The 26144-nt window shown below is 40.0% G+C and overlaps 2 protein-coding genes across 4 annotated transcripts in view; one reads left to right on the top strand and one right to left on the bottom strand.

The window, feature by feature from the left end:
- The first annotated feature begins 127 nt into the window (after positions 1-127).
- On the top strand, positions 128-20351 carry pdzd4 (PDZ domain containing 4). Its single transcript, XM_056261099.1, has 8 exons — positions 128-1958; positions 9894-9932; positions 10701-10990; positions 11113-11203; positions 12015-12113; positions 12230-12292; positions 13294-13395; positions 15862-20351. Exons 1-8 carry the CDS (start codon positions 1899-1901, stop codon positions 17812-17814), a joined length of 2697 nt encoding a protein of 898 aa, XP_056117074.1. The 5' UTR covers positions 128-1898; the 3' UTR covers positions 17815-20351.
- A 61-nt stretch (positions 20352-20412) lies between these two features.
- Positions 20413-26144, bottom strand: part of LOC130094677 (IQ motif and SEC7 domain-containing protein 2) — a 76088-nt gene continuing 70356 nt past the window's right edge. For all 3 annotated transcript variants that reach the window (XM_056261089.1, XM_056261090.1, XM_056261091.1), the window contains 2 exons: positions 25424-25473; positions 20413-23752 (listed from right to left, as the gene is read on the bottom strand). In XM_056261089.1, coding sequence (XP_056117064.1) covers positions 22550-23752; positions 25424-25473 — 1253 coding nt within the window. In that variant the 3' untranslated portion in view covers positions 20413-22549. The remainder of the gene's footprint in view (positions 23753-25423; positions 25474-26144) is intronic.

The raw sequence follows: 26144 nt of genomic DNA, 5'->3' as shown, positions 1-26144 counted from the left end.
GAGAGAGAGAGAGAGAGAGAGAGAGAGAGAGAGAGAGAGAGAGAGAGAGAGAGAGAGAGAGAGAGAGAGAGAGAGAGAGAGAGAGAGAGAGAGAGAGAGAGAGAGAGAGAGAGAGAGAGCTGAGAGCTGAGAGCTGGCTGGTGAATATTGGCTGGTATTGCTGGGAGAGGAGGGGCCTGCTGTAAAGCTGTAATGGGCTCCAGCTTGTGCAGTGGTGCCGATCCCCACATTTCCTCCAACCTAGCAGCTTTTCCTCTCTCTGCAGACACAAATGTGCGCGCGCTGGGCTGGCACCGCTCCAGCACAGCCTTGAGACACTCAAACGGATTTTTCGGATTCACCATCCCACCATCTGACTGAATGACTTGGTTTTTCTCTTTGGAAACGCACGGCTCCAGTTCATTCATCTTCAAACGCTCAAGCAAGCTGGATTACATCCCAAATATGCAGACGCGAGCAGCAGAACCATAAGGGAACATCATTAGCAGTGGGGTAATATGCACTTTTTATTGTGAGCCTCTCCTGAATCTGGATTTCTCTCAGATGCCGAGCAGATGTAGGGCAGCGTCCAATTCATTCCCTGCTGAAGATCAGATACTTCCAGGCTCCACTTCATCCCTTTCAATCATCCGTCCGACATGTGATGGAGAGACCTGTCCTGGTAGACTGCCATCTGGTTCGGAGAAAGAGCTGAGCTTACCTCTGTAGTGCGAGAGAGGCTGTTTCTGGCATGATCTGACAGGTGCACTTGCTCATTCATTTTCTGCCATGAACACGCAGCAGGAATTCCGGGAAGAAAGGAAGAGGGCAGGTTTGATGTGATCTGTGAACGACAGACTCTTATCTGCACAGTGAGTGCAAATGAGAGGTGGGATTACATCCCCACTTTATAGAGGACGAGGAAAAGATGATGACACAGTCATAGAGTGCTTTTGTAGGTAAATACATGCAGGTGTCAAATACAACATGCTATGAAATCAGGCACGGCATCAGACCTACAGTTATACTGAAGGCTAATGAACATCTAAATGCATCCGCATTGTAATTGCAAGAATGTTTTATTGTAGGGAATAAATCGTAACGGAAATACTCAACAAGTCAGTACTGCAGCAGGCAGTAGTCATAGAATCAAGCAACATGTTTTAAAGCACTTCAAATAGCATGACGTGCATGTCTGCGCCTACAGAGTGTTGTTATATGTAAATGAAGGGAACAAGCTCTATAATAATAGAAAGAGTGTGAAGGAAGGCATCTCTCAGGGGAAAGCGGAGCGGCGGAAAGTAAACATTTGTTTATTGCATCTTTTATTTAATAATTCATGTCTTAGTCTACGACTTTGGCACCAGGGAGTTTACGCTGAGCAGATCTCTTCTTTGATTATATCGTTCTGACACGGTGGGATCTGTGAATTTAATCCTCGGCTCGCTGCTCGTTTCAAGTGCAAAGACTTTGGGGATATGAAACATTTTCAGTCTAATGTAATATTATCAGATTTGCGTCATCATAATTCTGCCATAGGTGAAGTTTTCAAGGCTGTAACATTGAACCAGCTTCCCTGAGTGTATATGGTGAAGTAAATTCAAAGCTGGGTAAAAGCACACGGACGTCAGAGGCTTCATACATCAGCAATCAAACCTCGACTTTCTCACGGCTGGATGCTTCAGCATCTCTGATCCCGCTTCCAGGGTTGGACCTCAATTAAAACAGCAGCCGGGCCTGAATGAGGGAAGCAGACAAAGAAAAGCACATCAAAGCCCTTTCATGGAGTGCAGAGTCTTAACCTCTGATCTCAGGGAGGGATTATTGTAATTGGAAGGCAGGGATAGGCACCTACATCGGAGAATCAGGAAGCAAAGTTCATCGAGGAATCGCACCCCCTCAGGAAATCACAAGCCAGGATGGGCTGCAATATGTGTGTGGTGAACAGGCCAGAGGAACAGTACAGGATCATGTTCCAGGTGAGAGTGCCAACATAAACAAGTGCATATTACATTTTCTCTTCACTTTTTGATTTTTGCACGGGCAAACCTAATGCTTATTGGGAATAATCATTAGAAGGTAAAAGTTTCATAAAGTTATGAAGTTCATAATGCATCATACATTTAAATAGACCACATATAATGTGACTTCACTTCTGTTCAAAGGTTTAAAAAAAAGAAAAAGAGAAATGAATATATTCACCAAGAATGCACTGAATTGATCAAAAGTGACGGTAATGCAATTACTAATTTTACAAAAAAATTATATTTCAAATAAATGCTGTTCTTTTGAAATTTCTATTCATTAAAGAATCCTGAAATAACAACTTCTGTACTAAAACTTTTTTCAACATTGATAATAATAAGAAATATGCACCAAATCAGCATATTGGAATGATTTCTAAAGGATCATGTAATACTATGACTGGAAATACTAATGGCTGATGAAAATTCAGCTTTGCCATCATAAGAATAAATAACATTTAATAATAACATAACATATACATATAATAATAACATCAAATTATTTTAAATGATAATATTTCACAAATTTAGTTTTTACTGTATTTTTTATCGAATAAATGCAGCCTTGGTGAGCATAAGAGACCTTTAAAAAACATCTTACTGACCCCAAACATTTGACCGGTATCAAATGTAACATTAAAAGTAACAATTCTGAGATGAGCTGAAGCTTGTTATATTATGTATTAAATGTATTAGGAACATACAAACTAACTGTTAAATATTCCATTTTAAAACCGTGGGTAATACTGAATAAATGTTGAAACATGGACATGGATTTGGGCCATCTAGTTTATATGATTAAATATAAAAGGGAAATTAGACCTTAAATCAGCTCGTTTGGATGAGCAATTTAAATTTGAGCCCAAAATAGACAACCTTGAGTATGATCACCATTCCATGATCTATAACAGTGAACCATTCCTCAAATTATATTAATAGTTCATCATACATCTATATTTACCTTTGAAATGGTGAAATGGTTCTTTGTGTTGGGTTTAAGGTCCTGTACTCCTGCATGAGGCTCCTGTTCTTGTTCTTAGTACCAATGAAAAACAACTCCCATTCTGTTGTCTCATATAAAGGCACCAGGGTTTGTGTGTGTTTCCTTACGGGGATTGTAGATCTGCCAGCAAACTGGAAAATGTTTATCGTAACAGAGCAGCTTTAAGATGTGTCAAGGGGCTTTTAAGTTACGTTGGTGCTTTAAGCAAAGAATTTAATGAATTAATCCTGTTGAAAACCACAATCCCCCAAACCACACAAAGACGTCCTACTCAGCATCCTCTAATTGACATGGCGGTGAGACTTTCTAATAGGCTGAGAGAGAAAAAGTGTTGCTCGTTTTTAAACCTATTCCACTGTTGAGGTGTTAAAGTTTGGGTTCCATTCTGTCATTTTTCCAACCACATGACAGGTCATGTGACTATGATTGATAGCTAGGGGATATTTATACTTCTGGAAAGTAGAGCAGGATGAGAGAAGGGCAGATCTGCTAATAATAAAACCTATCAGGTGTGTAAAATATCTGTGGCAGATAGCAGAGATGGAAATGGATTGTTAAAATCAAGGTTTATTGAATTCGGAAGCTGAGTACAAGTGTACCGGAGCAAAGCTGATCCAATATGCAAAATAAAAAAGCATGGCACGTCTCTGAACACATGGCTTAAAGCTGACAATGGAAAGTGGCTGCAGTATAATGTCACCTTGAATTAAACTAAGGGTCCAAATCAGTAAGTATCTGTGACACCTCTGAATAAACTATTTTAGCCTTTTTGCAAGGTCACGCTCATGAATTTGCAAATATTAACTCAATTTATATATTTTGGGAAGAGAATGATGCTCGGGTGAACTATGCGGTTGCGGAACGTGGTTAGGGTTTCTATTTTCTTTGGATTATAGCAAATAACAGCAAAGTGTCTCCTTTTTTGTAAATAAAAATAAAAATAATTCAAAACAAAAATTCAATCTATTCAAGAAAAGTTAATTATAAACATGATTAACATTTAAAAAAAAACATGCATATAAACATTTTTATGTGTACTATATAACAAAGTGCCTCGTTTAAAAAAGAAAATAACAATGACATAAATTAATTTTAAAAAAAAACGAAGACTTCCAAACAAAAACGCAACCTATTTCAAATGAACTGATGCCTCTCAGTTCTTTCACCTGTAACATTTAAACTCCACTTGACCAAAATCTTCTTCACAGCTTGAGTTTGCAGCTTTGAAGTTTTGTTCAGAGAGCAATTTGCTTTCTCCGCCAGATATCAATGTCATGCCAGGATAGGTTGAGCTTTCTCTAATACTGAGAGGATCTCCCACTTGATCTGTTCAATCTCACTTCAATTTCCAGCTTCTCTCTGCCATATTCTACACTGCCTGTGGCTCCTCACAGAGGGTTTTGCTCCTTAACCAGTTTCTTCCACAGTGACGGATAGTCCTCTCTGTGTAAGCCTGTTTTAAATGCTGCACACATATTAGTGGAAAGAGCTGGAAGACACCATAAACCCCCTGCCAAATCAACTGCACCAACACTGGAAGCCCCCTGGATTTACAAAGGAATAGTGAAGCATATATAATGCGCTTTAAAATGTGATGCATTGCAAAACGATATCAGCATGAGAGTGATACACAAGCTGTGGGTGACATCACCAGGAGGCGTTACATGTCTTTACCCCCCCCCCCCCCCCCCCCCCCCCCCCCCCCCCCATATCCTTCATAGCTTTCAAACTGAAATTGTTCAATTGGATAGTTTACCCAAAAATGAAAATTCTGTCATCAGTAACAACACCCATATCTATCTTTTTATGTTTATGAAAGAAGTCTTTTATGCTCAACAAGGCTGCATTTATTTGAACAAAAATACAGTAAAACAGTAATATTGTGAAATATTTCTATTGTTTTCTATTTTAATATATTTTAAAATGTAATTTATTCCCGTGATGGCAAAGTTGAATTTTCAGCATCATTACGCCAGTCTTCAGACATGATCCTTCAGAAATATTCTAATATGCTGGTTTGGTGCTCAAGAAGCATCTCTTATTATTATTATCAATGTTGAAAACAGTAGTGTTGCTTAATATTTTCGTGAAAATCATGATAGAAAAATTCAGCATTCTTTGATGAAAAGAAAATGAAAAAGAACAGCATTAATTTAGAATAGAAACCTTTTGTAATAATGTAAAATTCTCTTTACTGTCACCGTTGATCAATTTAATGCATTCTTGCTGAATAAACTATTCATTTCTTTAAAAACTAAAACAGCAAACTTTTGAACGGTAAATTATACCAAATCGTGTGACTTGTTGAAGAGAGGTGAGCTATTACCACAGTGTAAGAAGAAAAAAAAAGGAAAAGGTACATGTCTTTCAGGACATTATTTGTTTACGGACACAGCACAATGTGTATTTAAATTACAGGTTAATATGGAAAATTCCTTCATCTTAACACAGTGGGCACTATTTATTTACAGACTTGGAGATGATAAAACTGGTGTAAAATCCCCCAGGCTTATACTGACGGAGGGACCCGAGCCATATCTAGGGATCAGAATAGTATAGAGAAGCATGGATGTGCTTTTATTAATGTAACCAACCACTTAACACCTAACAACCACCCAGCAACTGCACAGCAACATGCTAAAAAGCACTCGTAACATATAACAAAAGCAAATCAACATGGTGATCATGGCATTTCTTCATAAAATGTCTTTTATCATTGCAATATTGTCACTGTTTTATAAAAGCAACAAGCCGCCATGGGTTAAGCAGTGTTCCAAAAAAAACACAATAAATCGCACCTCTTGTGGCTTATTGCTTACTCTAAAGTGCTTATCACAGTGACACTGTTTCTTAGACACACATTCTCACTCAGTCTTTCTCTGTGTCATGTATCTGAGTAAGTGGCATTTGCTCTTGTTTCTCCTCTGTGGCTGGGCACACAGTAATGAAGAGCAGACACATCCTGACAGGCTTCATTGGACTCAGGACAAGCTGCTGCAGGCATGAATAATACCATTCACACTGGATCACATTAGCCGGCTCTGCTGGAATAGCCGAGCGCGTGGAATCGCTATCCGTGAACGCCATCGCATTCATTTGGCAGGACCATCTTCATGTGATGCTCATCCGCGCTAATTGCCGCTAAGCCTTAGTCTTATGATGAGATTTAAATGAGCGCAGTCTGCACAAAAATCCTGTGCATGTTGAGTCGCACTAAAATGAGCCTTTTACACTTTGCCTTTTGTAATCCCGCCTAAAACCCCCCACGACACGTCTGATGAGTTTCCCTCTCGCTCTCTCAGTCTTCCTGCCTCTACCTAACATACCCTGTCAAATTTGTCTCTATGGGATGCCGTTGCCAAGGCAACTGAGGTCATTAAGCAAGACTTATATGCTTTCTCACTGCAACGCACGAAGACGCAATAATGACGGCGAACACAAATAGTCGAGCACACTAAATCAGGCGTTTGGAAAAAACCATTGATGTAAATAAACATGATCCACTAGTGCAGGGTGAAGTGTACCCTCCACGCTGCAGGAGGTCTCTCCAAACACGCAGCGACATGAAAGGAAAAAAGATAAAACAGTCCACCCTTCACCTGCTCGGAGAATAGGAGGAAGAAAGAAGAAAGTAAAACTAATCCAGACTGACATTTCAGGCACAAGTAACCTTTAGTTAAATTCTCCTCTGGTTTCTAGAGCAACCCTTGCCCTGCCCTGACCGGCAACACTAGCAGGAGCAAAAATTGCTATCGTCCATCTTGAACATACATACCGTCCATCACTGCTCAGGACTCAGGATTAATGGAGGTTAAGGTTCAATCCAGGGCAGAGAGCGAGAGAGAGAGAGAGAGAGTTTCCCTCCTCTAAACTCTAATCAAAAGCAAGACGAAATCCTGAGGGGAAGGTGATGGAAAGAGGGAAGGAGGACGGGAATATAGTTTGGGAACAATGTAAAAGGCACAATTTAGAACCTCAAACTGAGTTGACCTAGTTTACTGCAGTGCTTAGAACCTTTGTGAAGACGTTTAGCATTTCTAACACTTTGTTTAACTGGGTCAAGTTGATTGATAGAAGCAAGCTGATTTCAAAATGAAACTCAGAAAAAAAGAGGCCATAATTAGAATAATTATTTGGGGAGAATCTTTTCGGAAACAGCCCTCTGTTTCTGTATTATAATTAGCAGTCATAGCAGGCCGGCGGTGGAAATGCAACAACAAACAACCTGTCACTCCAATACTCAGCTCATATTACAGCTCATACTTCTGTAATAATAACCACAAGATGTAATACTCAGAGGTGGCAAAGTAGAAGCATTAAAGCAGTTACAGATGCAATAAGCAGATACAATGTCTAACAAACAAGACACTTTCTTTCCAGGCACAGTCTACTACTTCATAACATTTAGTTAAAATGATTGTAGTCAACATTCAACCTATTTTGAATCTTATTGAACGATTCCTTCATTCACACATTTATTTATTTTAATTTAAATCAAAATGTCATCACTCCATCTTCTGGTGAAATGACAGACCACTCTCTGCTGACGTATGATGGCCGCCTTCAAACATTTAGTCCACTTAAACCCCGTCCCATTCTTACAATTGACTGCAAACTCACATTCAGATATGCCTCCATACAATCAACAACCGACAGATAGAACCCAGTCTCTGACCTACTTTTAAAAAAAAAAATCAGAAATATGTTTCACTAAGTATTGTTTTATTGTTTCACTCAGAAACATGTCACAACATGAAAGAAAAAAATCTGTCTCTACTTCTGTTACATCGCGACATTGCTGCATTGGGTATCAAACTAAAAATGAACAAAACTTTTAAAGCATTTAATTTTTTTTTGTTATTGTAACATTCTACATAATGGATGTCAGCTAATGTTAATCGATTGAACTTTGTTGTGACGTTTTACTTTGTGAATAACTCAAAAACAGCATTTGGTTCCACACTAGCTAGATGAACATTTTCTTAAAATACAACAAAATTGAAGTCTTGGAGGGAACCATAATTAATGCAGCTTGTTTGGTAGATCAGACTTTGAGTTAATGCAGGCATCCCACAGTGAGATGATAGGGATCGTTGGGGTGTGGATGTGCATTGCAATATCTGTGAGCGCTTTCAGAAGCTCCTTCATTAGCTAAGCAAATATTCCACAGGGGCAAATGTACAGGGTGAAGGTCAATAGAGGTGTATCAGAAGTTAAAGAGATGTAATTGCTGTCTCCTGGTATTGAACTGATAAGCACAATCACCCACTGAGTTCTGTATAGGCCACTTGATCATGCAGAGGAAATTCCATCACAGTCCATTCAACACATTGCTCTGAAAATACTAAAACAATTATTAAATTCCAACACACTGCTTCCCTATATAAAATAGCTTGTAATTTCCCCCATGATCTTATGTTTCTAAATGTAAAATACTAAAGTATCAAGCTCATGCTAGAGAATCAGACATTCTATATGACAGATGTAGTTGAATGTATGGAAAAACTCTTCTGCTCGAGAACTCCATGTTTGCCAATATCGCTATTGCTCCATCAACTCTGAATCCCATGAGCAGACAGTCCATTTGTAATCAAAGCTACTGACAGGATCGATAATGAGCTGAACACAATGAAAAATAAATAGGTTTCACCTCTTTTAGACATTGAAAGACTTTCAGTCAAAAAGCATAAGGATTGGGGTGAGACCTGGTCTCTAAGGGTCAGCTATTTGTAGCTTGACTGCTTTGAGAATGATGAAAGACAGAGAGAGAGAGAGAGAGAGAGAGAGAGAGAGAGAGAGAGAGAGAGAGAGAGAGAGAGAGAGAGAGAGAGAGAGAGAGAGAGAGAGAGATTATGTCAAAAGTACTTTCAGTAGTATTAACCTTATATTGATTGTGGGTTGTATTCATGAGGGTTAAATCACCTCTCATATGTCCCTCCCTAAGCCCTGTCATCGGACGAACTGTCCCAATGCACAAATCCAAATCTGGACTGCTAGTTATAATTATAATAAATAAAACAACAGCCTTAGAGTTATTAACCTGCGTCCACAACAGCACATGTAGGACATGGTATAATATGTAATACATATACCAGACAGGTCCTCAGCACAGACCATATGGCCAGCTTCGGCTCCATACCGGCATAATGAATCTGATCTTCAATCAAAAGGAACTGGATGAATATTTGCTACTGATCTTCTGACTTGTCTGAATTCTGACTTGTGATGCAGCCTGAATCATAATCACACCGTGTTCGTTTGTTGGCCAGAGGAGAACTGGCCCCCCGAATGAGCCTGGTTTCAAGGTTTTTTTCTCCATTCTGTCACCTGATGGAGTTTGGGTTCCTTGCCACTGTCGCCTCTGGCTTGCTTATTCAATGATATTATTGATCTGACTGTACTGACACTGTTGTGTGAGAACTGAACAGAGCTGGACGAAAACATCCCTGTTTTCTGCAGAACTGCTTTACAGATGAAATGAACTCATTTAATAATTGATTATCTTTACAACGGAACTGAATCAACACTGAACTGACTTCAGCTGAAATGCATCATTTTCCTGTTATCACTCTTAAGTTGCTTTGAAGCAATCTGTATTGGATAAAGCGCTATATAAATAAAGGTGACTTGACTTGACACACACAACACAAATTATGTTGGAAAACTCAAACACTGATCTGTAAAAAATATAAAAATAAATCCCTGATACATATCGTTTTGTAGCCGTCATAGCACTCAAGAATCAGTGATGTGCAACAAAAAAATCCTGCCAAAACATGAACTGTTATAAGAAATAATATCAACCTTCATCAGCTGTTTTTTTTTCTTTTTAAAGCTGTCAATATTTACTTCTTTTAATCTGTTTCTGCTTGTTTTTTTCTCCACAGAAGGGAAACACTCTGCGTCCCATTGATGCAGAAGTGAAGGTAAGACACATATCACTCAGATCTGAAATTTGTCTCATCACATGTCTATACACTACTGTTTAAAAGTTTGGGGTCAGTCATTTAAAAAAAAAAGAAATTAGAAAGATTTCTATTTAAAAAAACTTTCTATTCAAAGTATCCTGCAAAAAAAATTTCTGTTTTCAACATTGCTAATAATAAGTAATGTATTTTAATGACCAAATCCGCATATTAGAAGAATTACATGACATTGAAAACGTGAATAATGGCTGCTGAAAGCTTTGACAGGAATTAATTACATTCTTACATTAAAAAGGAAAACAGTTCTTTTAAATTGTAATAATATTTCACAGTATCACTGCTTTTATTGCATTCGTTTTAAATCAAATAAATGCAGCCTTGGTGAGCAAGAAATGACTCCAATCTTTTGAATGGCAAAGAAGCAGCTGTAAGATCAGTTTCTTCTCTTTCTATGTCCGTTTGTGATTGGATGATGAACAGCTCTTGCTTGTCTTGCACTAGCCATTTTTGCTGGTTTGCAATGTTACTTCTCACTAAGGAGGAGCAGAACTACATCCTTCCTTGAGTTTTGCTTATTTGTGCATTTATCTTCCCTCTCTCCTCCTCTCATTTTTCTTATCTGTCTCCCTTCCTCCCGCCTCATTCTCTTTATAGTGCTGCTTCAGCGTTTTCAGAAGTGTCAGATTAAACAACCAATCATTACATTATATTTAATGTGGACATACAATTGCATTAATCCTATATGGTAACTATTTTCACTACCTGCAGCTCAAAGGCAGAAGAACATCTCACCTGTCCCAGGACAAGGATGGGCAGCCTCATGATCCTCTGCTGCTTCAGGTGGTACGCAAGGGTCACAGGAGGAGATTAGGTGCGGCCGCTGGCACGGCTCGGCTCATGGCTATCACAGACTGCATGGACAACGGCACCCAGACCGACATTAGCTTCCAGAACTTCCTGAATGGGGACAGAGGGTCTTACCCAAGTAGTGGATCACCAATGCCTCCACCCTCCCCTCCCCTCGCCCAGCTGGTGGAGCCGTACCTGCTGAATGACCTGTGAGCGTCTTCACTGTCCTCTGCCATTTTATCAGTTCTCATTAGTGTCTCTGCGGGTTTGTGAGGTGGACAAATGTTGCATGCACTGAAAACCTGCTGAAGAAACATGTGTGTTTTCACAGTGGTTCTCTGGGGCAGGAATATAGTGATCCAAATGACTACTTCAATGTGGCTAACCATGAGGTGGATCAACAAGAAGAGCTGGAATATGAGGTGGGAACACCAACTAATCAAAATAAATCCTTTACAATAATTACAAATAATTAACCACTACATTTAACAAATTAAATACTGCTGATAAAATTGGTGAGCAAAGTTATGATTTTTTTTTTTTTTTTTTTACCTGGATGGTGTAAACGGCCAGAGCTGTTTCATTGGTTGATGTCAAAGTCAAAGCTCCAATATAATAATAAGTAAATAAGTAAAACCTGTCAAAATATAGAGAAACACATTATTTAGGTAAAAATGTAACATAATATAATATAACATAATGTTATTATTATAAATGACGTTGTACATTGTAAATAAAAGTAAAATGCAAACATGCTCAAAATCTGCAAACAAAACAAAACAAAAAAATCGGTTGATTCAAAACATGAAATTCAGCAAAAATAAATATACAATTATTCTGGATTCCCCCCCCCCCCCCCCCCCCAACAATCGCCTGTTAACTAAAAAAATATACAAATAATGATTTTATTATATTGGAAACTGTGCAATCTCTGATTGCAGATTCCACAGGATTACAACTGTGACCAAGCACATACTTCCACATAAACCTTTTATTTTTAGAAAAGGCATGCTGTTTGATTCATTGGACTTTCCAGGAAGAAGAAAAAAAAACTCATTCTAAGGGAAAACATTTGATTAAATGGGTTAACATAACCAGTTACCCAAACACATTGCGACAACCTCCAATATCTCATACATTTGCTTTGGCTGGCTTTCTGTCTCTGTGCATCTTTAAAGCAGAGGGTTTAATCTTCACCCCATATAAGTAGCTCTCCTTCTACATCTCTGTCAGGAGGTGGAGCTGTACAAGTCGAGTCAGCAGGATAAACTGGGGCTAACAGTCTGTTATCGGACAGACGACGAGGAAGACCAAGGCATCTACGTTGGAGCAGTGAGTGATCACATGAGGCCGGATGTCATGTTTTACTGCTCAACACAACAGTAAAAAAGTATTCAACTGTGATATTTAAGTTATCCAGCTGATATTTAAACATTCCCTGTTCTTAGGTGAATCCAAACAGCATAGCAGCAAAAGATGGAAGAATCAGAAAGGGGGACAGAATATTACAGGTCTGTATTCTTCTCAGATGTGCTTTTAGAGTCAAATGACATCAACAATAATTACAAATGAACTGACATCATAATGTCATTATGTTCATTTGGGATGCAGGCCAAGTGCTTCTAGATACAATCGGTCTATAAACAGATAATTGGTGAGACTTTTAAGACAGCCCACACAGTTTCTCTAGAGAATAATTACAGAACAGCAAACACAGAGTGACATGATTCCATTGTCTTGACAAGTTCTTAGTTTATTCTGGTTTCTGATGCGACACTGACACATCCATTACCTTGGACTCAGTTGAAACATGACCACCCATTTACTGATGTTTTGATGTTATATTATTTTTGCCTCTATATTATATTATTTTTTATTTTGTCTGACCCAAGACTGGTTGCCCACTGAAGCTAAGCAGGGTTGAGCCTGGTCAGTCCCTGGATGAGAGACCTCCTGGGAAAACTAGGTTGCTGCTGAAAGAGGTGTTAGTAAGGGGAGTAGGGGGTGCTCACCCTGTGGTCTGTGTGGGTCCTAACGCCCCAGTATGGGGACACTATACTGTCAAAAAGCACAGTCCTTCGGATGAGACGTTAAACCGAGGTCCTGACTCTCTGTGGTCATTAAAAATCCCAGGATGTCCTTTGGGTTTAACCCTGGCATCCTGGCCAAATTTACCCATTGGCCTCTATCCATCATGGCCTCCTAATCATCCCCATATATACTGAATGACTTCATCACTCTGTCTCTCCACCAAAAAGCTGGTGTGTCGTGGGTGTTCTGGGACAATATGGCTGCCGTCGCATGCAGGAGGATGCTGCACATTGGTGGTGGTTGAGGAGATTCCCCCTTCCATATGTAAAGCGCTTTTCTGGGTACTCAAAGCGCTTTACATATGGAAGGGGGAATCTCCTCAACCACCACCAATTACATGTAATGTAAATGTAACGAATTATTATTATTTTGGAAAAGAGCTGACATTTGGTGTGTGATGGCTCCGTCTGTCCCACATTAGATAAATGGCATGGAAGTTCAGAACCGAGAGGAAGCGGTGGCCATCCTGACCCGTGAGGACAGCACCAACTTCTCATTACTGCTGGCCAGACCAGAGATAGAGGTAAAGACTTATAACAGAGGTAAAAGCCTCAACACACCTGCCTGGAAGTTTCTAGGATGCCTAGTAAGACCTTGAATAGCAAGTTCAGGTGAGTTTAATTGGAGTTGGAAAGTCTGCAATCAAAAATTAGAACTCTTCCAAGACCAAAATTCAGTTTAATCTGAATGTAGCTATCTCTATATATGTTTTGTCAAGTCCTACATTTTTTTTAAAGTGGTAGCATCTAAATTAACTGGATTCATTAGAAAATAGAAACATACTGACACAATTACTGTATTATACACCAATAGTAGTAATTTTAAATGTCATTATATTTTAAAGGTATTTACTTTTTACAGCACATTTTTTTAGGAGAAACCTAAAAGAAACAAAGCGGACGTTAAAATGCCATATAACTTAGATCTCCATGAAATCATCTGCACATCCTCGGAGCAATAAAACGGTCCTCTAGGCACACACATACAAGCACAATTCAAGTACACATACACACAAAAATAGGCTTTTTGAGGCACATGCAAAGTTAATGGACCCACGCTGTCCCCAACGACAGCAGATCCTAAAATTAATGGCTTATTTTGCTGAAGGAAGGGAAACAGAAGTCTCACATCACTCAATGTCTCAATCATGTGATCACTCTTAGTGATGGGCATCAAGGATTTGTGGCAGTTCCATTAACACTATTCCACAAGGAGGTGAAGAGTGAGAGGGAACAAAGCTGCTTTACAGAATGCATGGGGAAAAGTGCACTATTAGAAAGACATGCAGAGAGGAGGAGCAATTGAAGGAATTGATGGAAGGTATGAAAGAGAGGGCAAATGAAGAGGTATAGAGCAAGGTACACTAGGCAGAGAAAGGAGATGATTTTTATTTCCACAGTCAGCTGTTTCCGAGGACATACACATCTGATTAAGCTGTGCGCATACACACTCATGGTCTAGGTATTTATAAAAAACATAATAAATTAGTAAATTTGCACTTTGCTCATTATTAGAAACACAATCATCTAATTACTTCAATTACTGTGATGCTATTGTATTACTATAATGTAAAGCCTTGAATATTCTTCAATAACCAGTGCTGCAATCTTACTTATGCATTTATATGTATTCGTTTGGCAGATGTTTTCATCCAAAGTGACTAACAAATAAGAATAACACACACAGCAGCAATTAATCTGAACTAAATCTACAAGCTATATCTATTCAAACAAATTTGATATTCTATTTAACATTTAACAGCATTTTTACTCTTGCACCACTCATTTATTATCTGTTCTAAATGAGCACCTATATTTCAGAGCTGTATATATGGTGGTCTAAATTTATGACTTTGTAACTGTGTCAATTGTTCTGCAATTTCTGGGAAACCAGTGGAGATATTGAAAAAAAATGGCTGTTGGTTATTGTGTGCAGCCAGCAAAAATCATCTATCATGAGCACAGCCGTCAGCTAATGAATAAAACAGGGAGCTCATTTCAGCCAACGCTCAGCACTAACAAGATCAGAACAAAAAGAGGGCCATTTTGTACCTCTCATTCTCATCACCCTCCCAGCAACACAAAATGATTAATGATGAACTGAAGACCAGAAACAAGTGGAGCTGTCAGACCAAGAGTGGAAGAGATGGATAGAGATCGAGAGACAGTAATAGAGAAACAGAAAGGGAAAAGAGAATGGTTGACTAACAGAAAGAGATTACAGGCTGACTAAATCAAGAGGAGAGGAAGAGAGACATACTAATCAAGTGACAATTGCAATTGATTATTGTCTTCTTTCTATAGACAAAGATACTCTGGGAAAACAAATCAATACATCAATAAATCTGTATTCATCAATAAACCTGTAGGAGGATATAACATAATTTTCACAAATTAACATTAACAAATTAACATTCAGAGTAGTGCCACTTTGTTACAAAGTATGTCACAAGAAAATAAATGATTAATTTCCATGTCCAGGTCTCAATGATCATGTAAGATAAGGCTACACTTTATTTGAAGGTGTCATTGTTGTTACAGTGTAATTATAAATTTCCTGAGTAATATTAATTAACAACATTTGTTGTAGAAGTACTTACTATAGGGTTATGGTTAGAAATAGGGTTTGGTTTAGAGTTAGTTGCATGTAATTGCATATAATTTACTGTTATTACATGCAACATGTGTAACAAGAACACTATAAAATACAGTGTAACCTAAGACAAACTATATGTATAATAATACAGATGTATAAAATATATTAATACACATATTAGAACATTACTATAAATAACAGACCCCACAATCCTTGTGTTACAACTAAATATGTTGAACACATTTAAACAAATGTCTATATTGCCATCTAGTGTTGAAGTGTATTACTGTATATATGTACTTTTATGACAAAACTGGTGATGTCAACCTCTAACTCTTCCCCTCTTTGCTTGCTTACTTTTCCCCTTCACTTCCTTTTTGTGCCTTTCCCCTAGACGGACACTCATTTGGACCCAGAGGAGCTTGATTGTGAGTTACCTGTAGAGATGAGTGTGGACAGCCTAAATACCTCACATCTGTCCGGCCTGTACCATTTCCGCCAAAAGAGAACCCAAGCAGGCATTCCTGAAGAAGCCCTACATCGGGAGACACCCATGCTCAGCCTAGCAACCCTTAGCAACAGTCAGGAGCTCGACAGTGGTGTGGGCCGCACTGATGAGAGCACAAAGAATGAAGAGTCCTCTGAGCATGACATCCTTCTGGGCGACGAGCAGACCAGCGCCTCCAACACAAATGCCACCAACACACCTGGCAGCTTGCGCAAGTTCAGGCCCAGCAGGAACAGTGGAGGAGGGAGCGACACGCCATCTCCACTGTTCCCTCTCCGAGAGCTCCACCTCAGCACAGACTCACTGGAATGTGGAAGCGTGGGTGGAGGGTACCTTCACGATCCCATCAGCGGGATGATGATGCCGGGTCTGACAGAGGAGGAATGCGAGAGGTACAGGCAACTTCTGGAAATCAAGTGTCGTTATGAAAAGAGGATGAAGAAAGTGCAGCAGGTTCAAGAAGGGAAGCAGAAAGAAGGAGAGGGACAAAAGGAAGATGAGAATAGGGAGAGGGAGGAGACTCTGGATGAAAACAGTAACGAGAACCTGACTCCACATGAGATGGCGCTTTTGGAAGAGGAAATGAGACACCTTGAGTTTAAGTGCCGGAACATTCTACGGGCACAGAAGATGCAGCAGTTAAGAGAGCGCTGTTTGAAAGCCTGGCTGATGGAGGAAGAAACATCTGGCCGGGCATCTGCAGAACCTCAGGGGTCTCCATTGCATGAGCTATCTGACATCAACGAACTTCCTGAGAAGGAACGGTTGGACAAGGACAGCACCAGCGCTTACAACACTGGGGGAGAGAGCTGCAGGAGCACGCCTATGGTGAGTGAGAATCGACTTCCAGTTTCTCAGTTGGAAGAGTCAACAAGCCCTCTGCTAAGTAGACACAAGGATCGACCAACCTGGTGTGAAAGGGGACGAGCAAGCCTCAACAGTTCATATTCACCAAGCAGCTACAAGAAGTTTCAGACTAACACCCCTATGAACCAGAAATACTACTCACTCTCCAGAGAAGGAACCATCCGTCGCATGCCTGAAGGGGTGACACACGGCGGCAATTCTAGGGTGAGCAGCCATGACAGGAATGGTGGTCGTAGTGCTGAGTCAAGTCCTTACTTCACTCGACGCCGTCATTCCAACTGCTTCACTCCAGAACGCTACCAGAGTTGCATGCATCTGGGATCTTCACTTTCCGAGAGTTCTGGACCCTTGGATAGAGCCGTGGAAGGAGAAAGTGAGGCACCAATGGGCGGCAGTGACCGTGAGGGCCAAAGGAATGGCACTTTTGGGTCGCTGCCTCACCCCAGCCCAGTGAAGCTTTCTCTGGCTTTACCTTTGCCGCTTCCCCCTGCTTCACCACGCATGGAGTGGAAGGTGAAGATTAGGAGCGATGGGACACGCTATGTGGCCAAACGTCCCGTCCGAGACCGACTCTTGAAAGCCAGAGCAATGAAGATCCGTGAGGAGCGTAGTGGAATGACAACTGATGACGACGCAGTGAGCGAAATGAAGATGGGACGCTACTGGAGCAAAGAAGAGCGTAAGCAACAGCTTCTGAGGGCCCGTGAGCAGCGCAGACGCAGAGAGTTTATGATGCAGAGTCGTTTGGAATATCTCCGGGATCGTGGTCTGGACGTGGGCAAGGAGAGCCAGTCAGAGTCAGGTCAGAACTCAGCCTCAATCCTAGAGCTCAGTCAGAAAAAAAGCTCCAAGAAACGCAATAGACGCATACTGGACAACTGGATCACCATCCAAGAGCTACTGGCACATGGCTCTCGCTCTCCAGACGGGACAAAGGTGTACAATCCTCTTCTGTCCGTTACCACAGTCTGAAATCAAAGGATGGTGAGGAAGGACAACAGAAAGAGAATCTATTTTATCCAATTACTATCTTGAACAGTTCTCAACTGTTTCAAAGGATCATCATTCCACTTTACTATTATGGCTGAGCAATGTTTAGCATCTATCACCCTCTTTAATTTAACATTCCCATTCTCTGAAGTCCTTAATATCTTATGCTGTGATGATTCATGTGAATGTACATTTCAAATCAAAAGACTAGTTAAAACTCATTAAGAAGTTTTTTGGGTGGTGGTACTCTTAAGTTCTTGGAAAAAACTTGATTTTCTTGATTACTGAATGTGACATTCTCAATATACATTACTGACACTCCTCTGGGGTCAAGCATATATGCTTTAAAGAATTTCTGTTTAACTGTTTAAACTAAAAGACAGCACAGTGACAAAGACACTTTGTCACTGTGGAAGTTTATGAATGTTGACTGAACGTACACAGACAAGCACAACAGACACACAAACTGCACCCAAACAGACAGGTCTCTTTGTGGGGTTGAGCAGGAAAACTGTTCACTCTAAATCTGCCCATTGCAAGCAAATATATAGAACAAATGGAATTCATACGGTAATTTCCTTATAGCTGAACCAAAAGAAAAACAATTCAATTTCTTTTGAATTCAACTGTTGAATTCTTGATTTTCATTGACAATAGCAGGATTGGATAACAATAAGACTTTTGTACAACTTACTGCTCTAACTACAGCATCATATAAGTGCGTAACCTGTGCAGACACAATCATGCTTAACTTTTCTACAGAGACGTGGTGCTGAACTGAGATTTGTACTGCTTATTTGTGATAGTCTGTTTACACTATTCTCCTCTACTGTTTATTAGGACCCAAATAAGACAAAAGCACAATGTAAGCCACATTATGCTTTTTAATTTTGAATGTATGGTAATTTTTTTCCGAACACCCCAAGTCATCACAGAGAGACTTTCACAAGCCTATGTGGCCTAATGCGAACACATACTAATCACCAGCAAAAGGGGAAGCACAAAACACTCCGGGATCCTGAAATATAACCAGCTACAAAATGAAAACAGATCGTACATTTTAATATACTGTTATAAGGAGCATTTAACCTGAAGTGGTTCACACAACAGTGTAGCAAATGAGCTAAAAAATTAAAGGATATTCTTATTAATAAACAAATGATTGATATACAAATTTGTTAGCATATTATATAGCAAGTGTTCAAAACTGTTTGAAGATTTTGTAGAAAATGGCCTTAAGAGTTTTGACCAGTTTGGTGATGAGAGTCACTTGTTCAGCTCAACTAATTTTGCATGACTTTGACTATGATTTTGACTATATTGTACATGCCAGAAACACAATGAACTTTAGTGGAAATTTAACTTCCATTTCTCAGTATACAAATGTATGTGACCAGAGTACTTTATCCAGCATCATTTGTCATTTCTGTCGTTCTGGTGTTAGATAAAAATGTAGAAACCTACAGTTGTACTCGAATGGTACCTACCTGTTGACTGATATCAATAGTCCTAATTATACAATGTGTAATGTGCATTAGTTCTTGAGTGGTTATTTCAATGCATTGCTGAGACAGTATAAAAAATATAACATTTTAGACAAATAAAATGATTTTGTATGCTTAATATAAATCTTCATATACTAATTGCACACGTACACATATACATCCATACTGTACACACACAGCCAAACAGTCACTCAAAAATATTTTAAATATTAATAAAAAACAACAACTTTCCAACAGCAAGAACATGTTTTATAGAACGAGAGCAATAAATTATCACATAATGTCTCTGAATTAGTTCTGCATCGAAACCTCAACATATATACAAATAAAACTTCATACAATTAATCATTTTAAATATAGGAACTGCTCTTACACACACATACTGATACAATTTTACAATTACAATTTGTTCCAATCCCCCCCCCCCCCCATCCCCAGATCCTTAAAATGTAAACAATGGTTCATGTTCCCATTCCCAGCCAGATATGGATTCCTCAGTCCAGTGCAGAGTAAATATGGCATAATTATATCAGCTAATATATACATTCAGGTTTATACAGCATCATTCAGCTAAGTGCAGACATGCAACACAGGGCACGGTGGCGCAAGACATTAGCGTGTCAGAAACCAGAACACGCATCTCAAAAAACTACTGGATCTTTTTTTTTATACCTCATACATCTCTGCTTTATTTGTGTTTGAGCTCAGCATGCCCCAGCACTCAGGACTCTTAATACAAGCACAAGAGCAAAGCGTTAGAGTTAGAGAGAAGCAAAACCACCCATAGGAAAAAAATGTGAAATGTATTGAACGGCCCTCTAAATTCAGATCACGCCACAGCTTATGAACAGGGACATGGAGTTCCTGTTTGTCTACAAGGGCCTTAAGGTTTCCAGTAATGGATAATGCTAGCAGATTTGAAGTTCTGGAATCAATTACCTGAATAAACACTATTGTGGTTTGACTAAATGTATTTTATAGAGGCAACGGAAATAATAATAATAAAAAATAAAGGGCTGGGCCTAGCAGCAGAGATCAATATTCTTATTTAGGATGTTTTCATCCTTTTAGGACTTTTAATAAATATAAAAATAACTCCTCAACACAAACATCACTAATGTAATACTTTGAATTAGTCTGCTTAATGGAGAGAGAACGGCCCATTTTGGTTGTTGAAGGGGAAAGTAGAAGTAGAAAGAGATAGGGACTGTTTGGAGGGACGCAGATGGTATAGGGACTTTGGATCCTAGGCACTGATGATTTTTAACTTGTGTATGTGCAAAACCAGAAACTTTCAGCAAAAAGATCTTCACAATTAAAGATGCTTTTACACTCTCTCAGTGTAAATGAGTGTGTGTGCATGAATTGAAGTCCTCTAAACACACTTTCATATAAAAAAATAAGAGGGCACTGACATTGGACATGCAACTCTTGCAAAATTCACAATATTAAAAGAGCAAGTTGCTCAAGTGTGTATGGCTTCTGGCAACAATAAGTTTTACATGGATCATATAGCATTTATGTGGATAATATAGTTTTATAAACTTGCTGCAAAACATTTACCTGAAATCAGCAGTCCAATTAGTTGAATAAACATTAATTGTACACACACAAAAAAAAACCTAGCCTGTTGGTCTGTCTAAAAAAAGCTCTTAGAAAACACTCAGCACGGCACTCTGCTAAAACATAACCATGTATCATATTAGCAGTAGCTTTTACACCAAAAAAGCAAGAATTATATCAGTAGTATTTGACATCATAATAGTAATAAATTTACCCATTAAAATCACCCATATACAGATTTTCTTTAAAATTCAGTTACTTCTATATATTTAAGATATCTGTAACACATTTTAACTGTGAGTCCAGAAATACTTAATTCATTTCAAAGTTTCAATGAAACTCTCTACGAACATCCTGCTCCTCCAACAGGTCATCCAGAGAAAATATCCAGGTGTATCACAATGTAACCACTTTTACCGAACCGCCAATGACAAACCTTTACAGTAGGCACTAAGGTTATGTAATGAATTGCCAAATATAAATGTTTCATTGGTCAGGTGAGATTGTTTAAATAAAAAGACAAAAATAATAGTGAAATGTCAACGCTAAAAAGGGAAGGAGAGATGCTGAGGTAACAGGTGGCAGGAAATAAATGCAGTGCTGATTTTTCTATTTATCCATGTCTTGATTATTGGTCGTTATTAGTTATGACTCTTTTGTGTATGTTACATTTAGGTTTGTTACGCTAGGTTAGACTTAATTGTCTTATATAATAGAAAAAAGAAATATCTACTAAACAATTTAAATCTCTTTCTACACATTCTGTTTAATAAACGAAAGGCGCAAATTACATAATGACTTCACTGAGGTCTTCAAAAAGGATTTTTACTGTTATGGCTGACTTATTGCAAACCTGATGCCCAGCCTCTTCAAGACAAAAACAAAAAGCAAAAAACAGTTTCAAATAGTTCCAAAATAGTGATATTTTTTTTTACTGTGCAGATTTAAGTGAAGTTTTTCCAGCAATTCCCACCCCGTCCCTTCACTCACAAGTCAAGATAAAAGTTTAAAAGAATCAAAATATAGTGTTTGGCATCCCTCTAAGTGCATGCTGGCCCTTTTTACACGCTGAGGAATACGATTGACAATTTTGAGGAATGTATTGAGCAAACATTTTCTTACTGACCCTGAAATGATTGTCATCTGAGACGCATGAAAACTGAAAAGACTACAAATAAAAAAAAAAGTTCAGTTTCTTTAATAATATGCACTCGTCTGTCTGCTTATGCATCCATGTTGAGTGTTTGAAGAGTTCACCATCATCGTCTTCTTAATCTGAATCTTAAATTCATTAGTCTGATTTAAGTTGGCACCCCCTTTCCCCCTGTAGCCTTTTCCTTTGGCAGCAATCCAGGTCAAATTCAACTCAAACTCTTACAAACACTTCATCTGCTTCACCATTGTCTCCATTAGGCTCCTCAGATCTTCAGTCGGAGATTTTATGCTGTCACACAGCCTTTGTTTTGTATGGCAGCGGACAGCAAGAGGCTGTTCAGGCTAGCAATGAGCATGTAGCCAGCCAGGTTTCCCACTCTACACGTGGGGGAAGCGGATGTGGAAGTAACAGAGTCTGAGTATGGTATGTTTCCTCTTGCCTGGTCTCCGACTTCTCCGCGTTGAGACTCTGTGCCCTCTGCTGTGGCTTACCCTCACACCACCGTGCTGATGCGGTTGATAGGTTTGGATTTGGAGCTGCCGATCGTGCTGCTGTTGCCGGCTCCGCCTCCGCCTCCGCCCCCTGGGCCGCCCGACAGCACCCCCATGGGTCCCGGGAGCTGCGGGGCTAGTGGGGAGAGCGGGGTAAGAGGGGTGAGAGGGGTATGTGGTGACGGAGGAGGTAATGGGGAATGTGGTGGAGGAGGCGGAATGGAGGAAAGGGGCGGGTACTGTGGTATGTAGTGGGCGGGGCCCTGGGGTATGTGCCGGGCGGTGATGGCGGATGGTGCCTGAGGGGGCGGCGAGAAAACGAAATGAGTTTGATGGGCAGAGTGATGCAGTAAGGGGTGAGGGCTGTGGGCATGGACGGGATGGCTGTGGGTATGAGAGTGAACGTGGGAGTGGGCGTGAGGGTGGGGCTGAGAGTGAGACAGAGTAAGAGGAAGCTTGCCGGTAGGACCGGGCACCCGTACGTGGCGTATGGTATTGGGGTGCACGTGGTAGAAGTTGAAAGGGGCGATGGGCGAATGGGGCGAATGCGGGGACAGAGGCGGTGGAGTGCATGCCATATTGCCGTAACGGCCTTGTTGCATAGCATGATGGGATAGTTGCTGCTGGAGCTGGGCGTGTGAAGGAGCGGGCGGCCCACGTCGTGGGAGGGACCCTCGTTGTAGGGTGTGATGGATGGGTGGGTGGCCAGGGGTGGCGACCTGCACGTGATACCGATGATGATGGTGGTAGGGGGGTGGAGGCTGCCCAAAGTTGTTGTGACAGTACTGAGCGTGCAGCGCTTGGATCTTGGAAGGCCCACCGGGGTCTGACTGGCTGAGGGCGGAGGGGGACGGAGGCGGCGGTCCTCCTGTAGTAGGAGGTGGCACGGGGGCCGGGTAATGTGGCCCGGGGGGAATAAGGGGAGCAGGGGGTTTGGCGCGTTTGCTCCCAAACAGGGAGCCCAGGAAGGAACCGGAATTGCTCCCTCCAGAACTGCTCCCCGGCCCCCCACCTCGATCGTTGATGCCAGGGACCCCCCCTATATTGCCTACGGCATTGTGAAGCTGCCCCGGCCCACCCCCCACCCCTACTCCGGGGCTCAGGATGGGGCGGTGAGGCCGGTAGTCTTCCAGCCCGTAGCAACTGGGGACAGCACCCCCCATGGGCAAACGCTGATGCGGCTGAGGACTGTTAATGATGGATCCCTATAGTGTGCAAAAACACACAAAGCCAGACAGTCATTGCACTGAAAATCTGAGAGGACGGACAGTGTTGCTACTAATGAGTGACAGACATGCCCCAGTTACTTCGTCAAATAAATAATGCATGCTTTTTTTTTCAGGGATACACTGATATTAAAATTCTGGCCAATACGGATAAGCAATAATGATTTATGTTTTAGCAGATAATCAATTAATACCAGATATTAAAATGCTATACTATTTTTTCTAAATAAAAACAAACAAACAAAAAACATTAAAACAAGTTAATTTTAGTGTCATAATGTACACTAGGGTTGTCACGCCGCGGTAACCAAAATTACAGTAGTCGGTACCAATACCATTACTATTTGATACCAATGGTCGTACCAATATTATTACTACTATTTGACAATAAAAAATATTAATTAAATTAAATTAGTTTTGATTAGCTTGACCAAAGTGACCTGCCAGAACTGACGCTACGCTTGATCTGTCAATCACTTGAGGTACGTTCAGCACCTGCTCACTCAGATCTACACTTTGTTGGTAATAATGAAAGGATTTGCAAACTCTGGTGTGTTTTGAGCGGTGTTGAGAGGATTCTGACTAACTAAAACACCTCTGATTGGCCCTTGCGTTCACGCACTCAACAGATACTGCATGTCTGTGATTGGGTACAATAATCAACGTTTCAAAAACACGTTGTAAATAGAAACCTCTTCACAGAGCGCTTACACAGATACACATGAGAGCGTTTGAAAGCGAATATACACAGTACTCAGTACTACCGGTACAGCAGAAATGCTGGTATTGTCACATTTTTTACATTTCAGTACCAACGTGGTACTGTTAATGTACAGTATGAAAATAATATTTATTTTGAGATTTACAAGATTAAAGACTACATTTATTGAATACTTATAACATCATTATTTTTAAATGTAATCTTTAGCAAATCATATAACGTTTTGATGTATGAATTCACTTGTAGCATTTAAAATGTATACATTTTAATTGCTTTAATATATTATAGAATTTATAATACACTAAATAATTGTTGGCTTGTCTGCATCAGCCAGAATTTTAATATCAGAACATGCTTAATTTTACGAGCAAGAAAATGATGTAGCTTGAGACTGTACACACATCTCCTGGGCACCAGAAAACCAAAAAGCCTTTCGGCATTAACTACAAACAGCCTCAAACATCTTGCAAAAGTTAGAAATGTCAATGTCACATTAAACAAATCACAATGCAGTCAGATGTTTGTGATGATCGACTATACAGTATATATAACAAACTAAAGCTTCCTTTTTAGAGCGCCTCACTCATTTACCCAGGCAAAACATGTATCTGAATCTTAAAACAGAAGCAATCCTCAAACACTGATTTGAGGCGTTATTATACCAAGCAATGCATTAGTTAGTAGTATTTAGTAGCAAATGCACCAGGCATAACCTATTAGACATGCTGCATGCAAAGCAAACACAGATTACTGTTTTTACACAATACGAAATAAAACATGCTGCACTTCACCAAACAAAAATCACAAATTCATGCATAGCCGTTTTTGTTAAATACAGTACAGTGGACTCATGCACTAGAGAAAGCTGCAACACAAGATCATTCCATTTCAACGTGATTACGAGCAGTTAGTAGATCTGTCCGACTTACTTCAATGGTACTATCCAAAGAGCCAACACTGTTTCTACGGCCTCGCTTTCCTGCACCCAACCAAGCACAGCAAGGTCAGAGTCAACGGCCATGGAGAAAACATTTTCCAAAACCTCATACTGGGTGTTTGACCCTGGATGATCCATTTACAACGAACAATGTGTACAAATTATCTACACAAACATCTACTGACATAACCAAACTTCACGGCACTCAACTCGACATTGGCTGTGTTCAGAAACCATATAAAAGAGTAGTACGTCACATGACCACATTACATTCGTGTTTAAGTCTGCGAGTTAATACTCTACAAAATAAAATGTCAATTTTGTATTTGCGTAAATATGTCTTAACTCTTGGCAACCTGATTAAACATTGAGAAAAGAAAGACATTTCAAAGATTTTGGCAGCTATTACATCATGGAAATAGGTGGCCACAGTCAAGATGTTTGCATTGTGTGATACAGTATTAAGGGCGTGACACACCAAGCCGACGTCAAAGAACTAGCGGCGACAAAACCCGACTGTGTCGTCGGCTCACGTTGGCTGCGTCTGGGCCAAAAAGCTGCGCTTGAACATCACACCAAAAGGACTAAAGGCGACTGCCAACTAGCATGTGGGTTCTGCACCTGCTTGTAAGGAAATAACTGTCTATATCAGCAGGCATCAAAAGTCTTTATTTGTCATTCAAAAAGGTAAACCGAAACTAGAACTGCAGATA

This window comes from Rhinichthys klamathensis, unplaced genomic scaffold, assembly GCF_029890125.1.
Source record: "Rhinichthys klamathensis goyatoka isolate OS25496 unplaced genomic scaffold, OSU_Roscu_1.1 h1tg000180l_1, whole genome shotgun sequence".
Classification (NCBI taxonomy): domain Eukaryota; kingdom Metazoa; phylum Chordata; class Actinopteri; order Cypriniformes; family Leuciscidae; genus Rhinichthys; species Rhinichthys klamathensis.
This window is presented reverse-complemented; position numbering and strand designations above follow the sequence as displayed.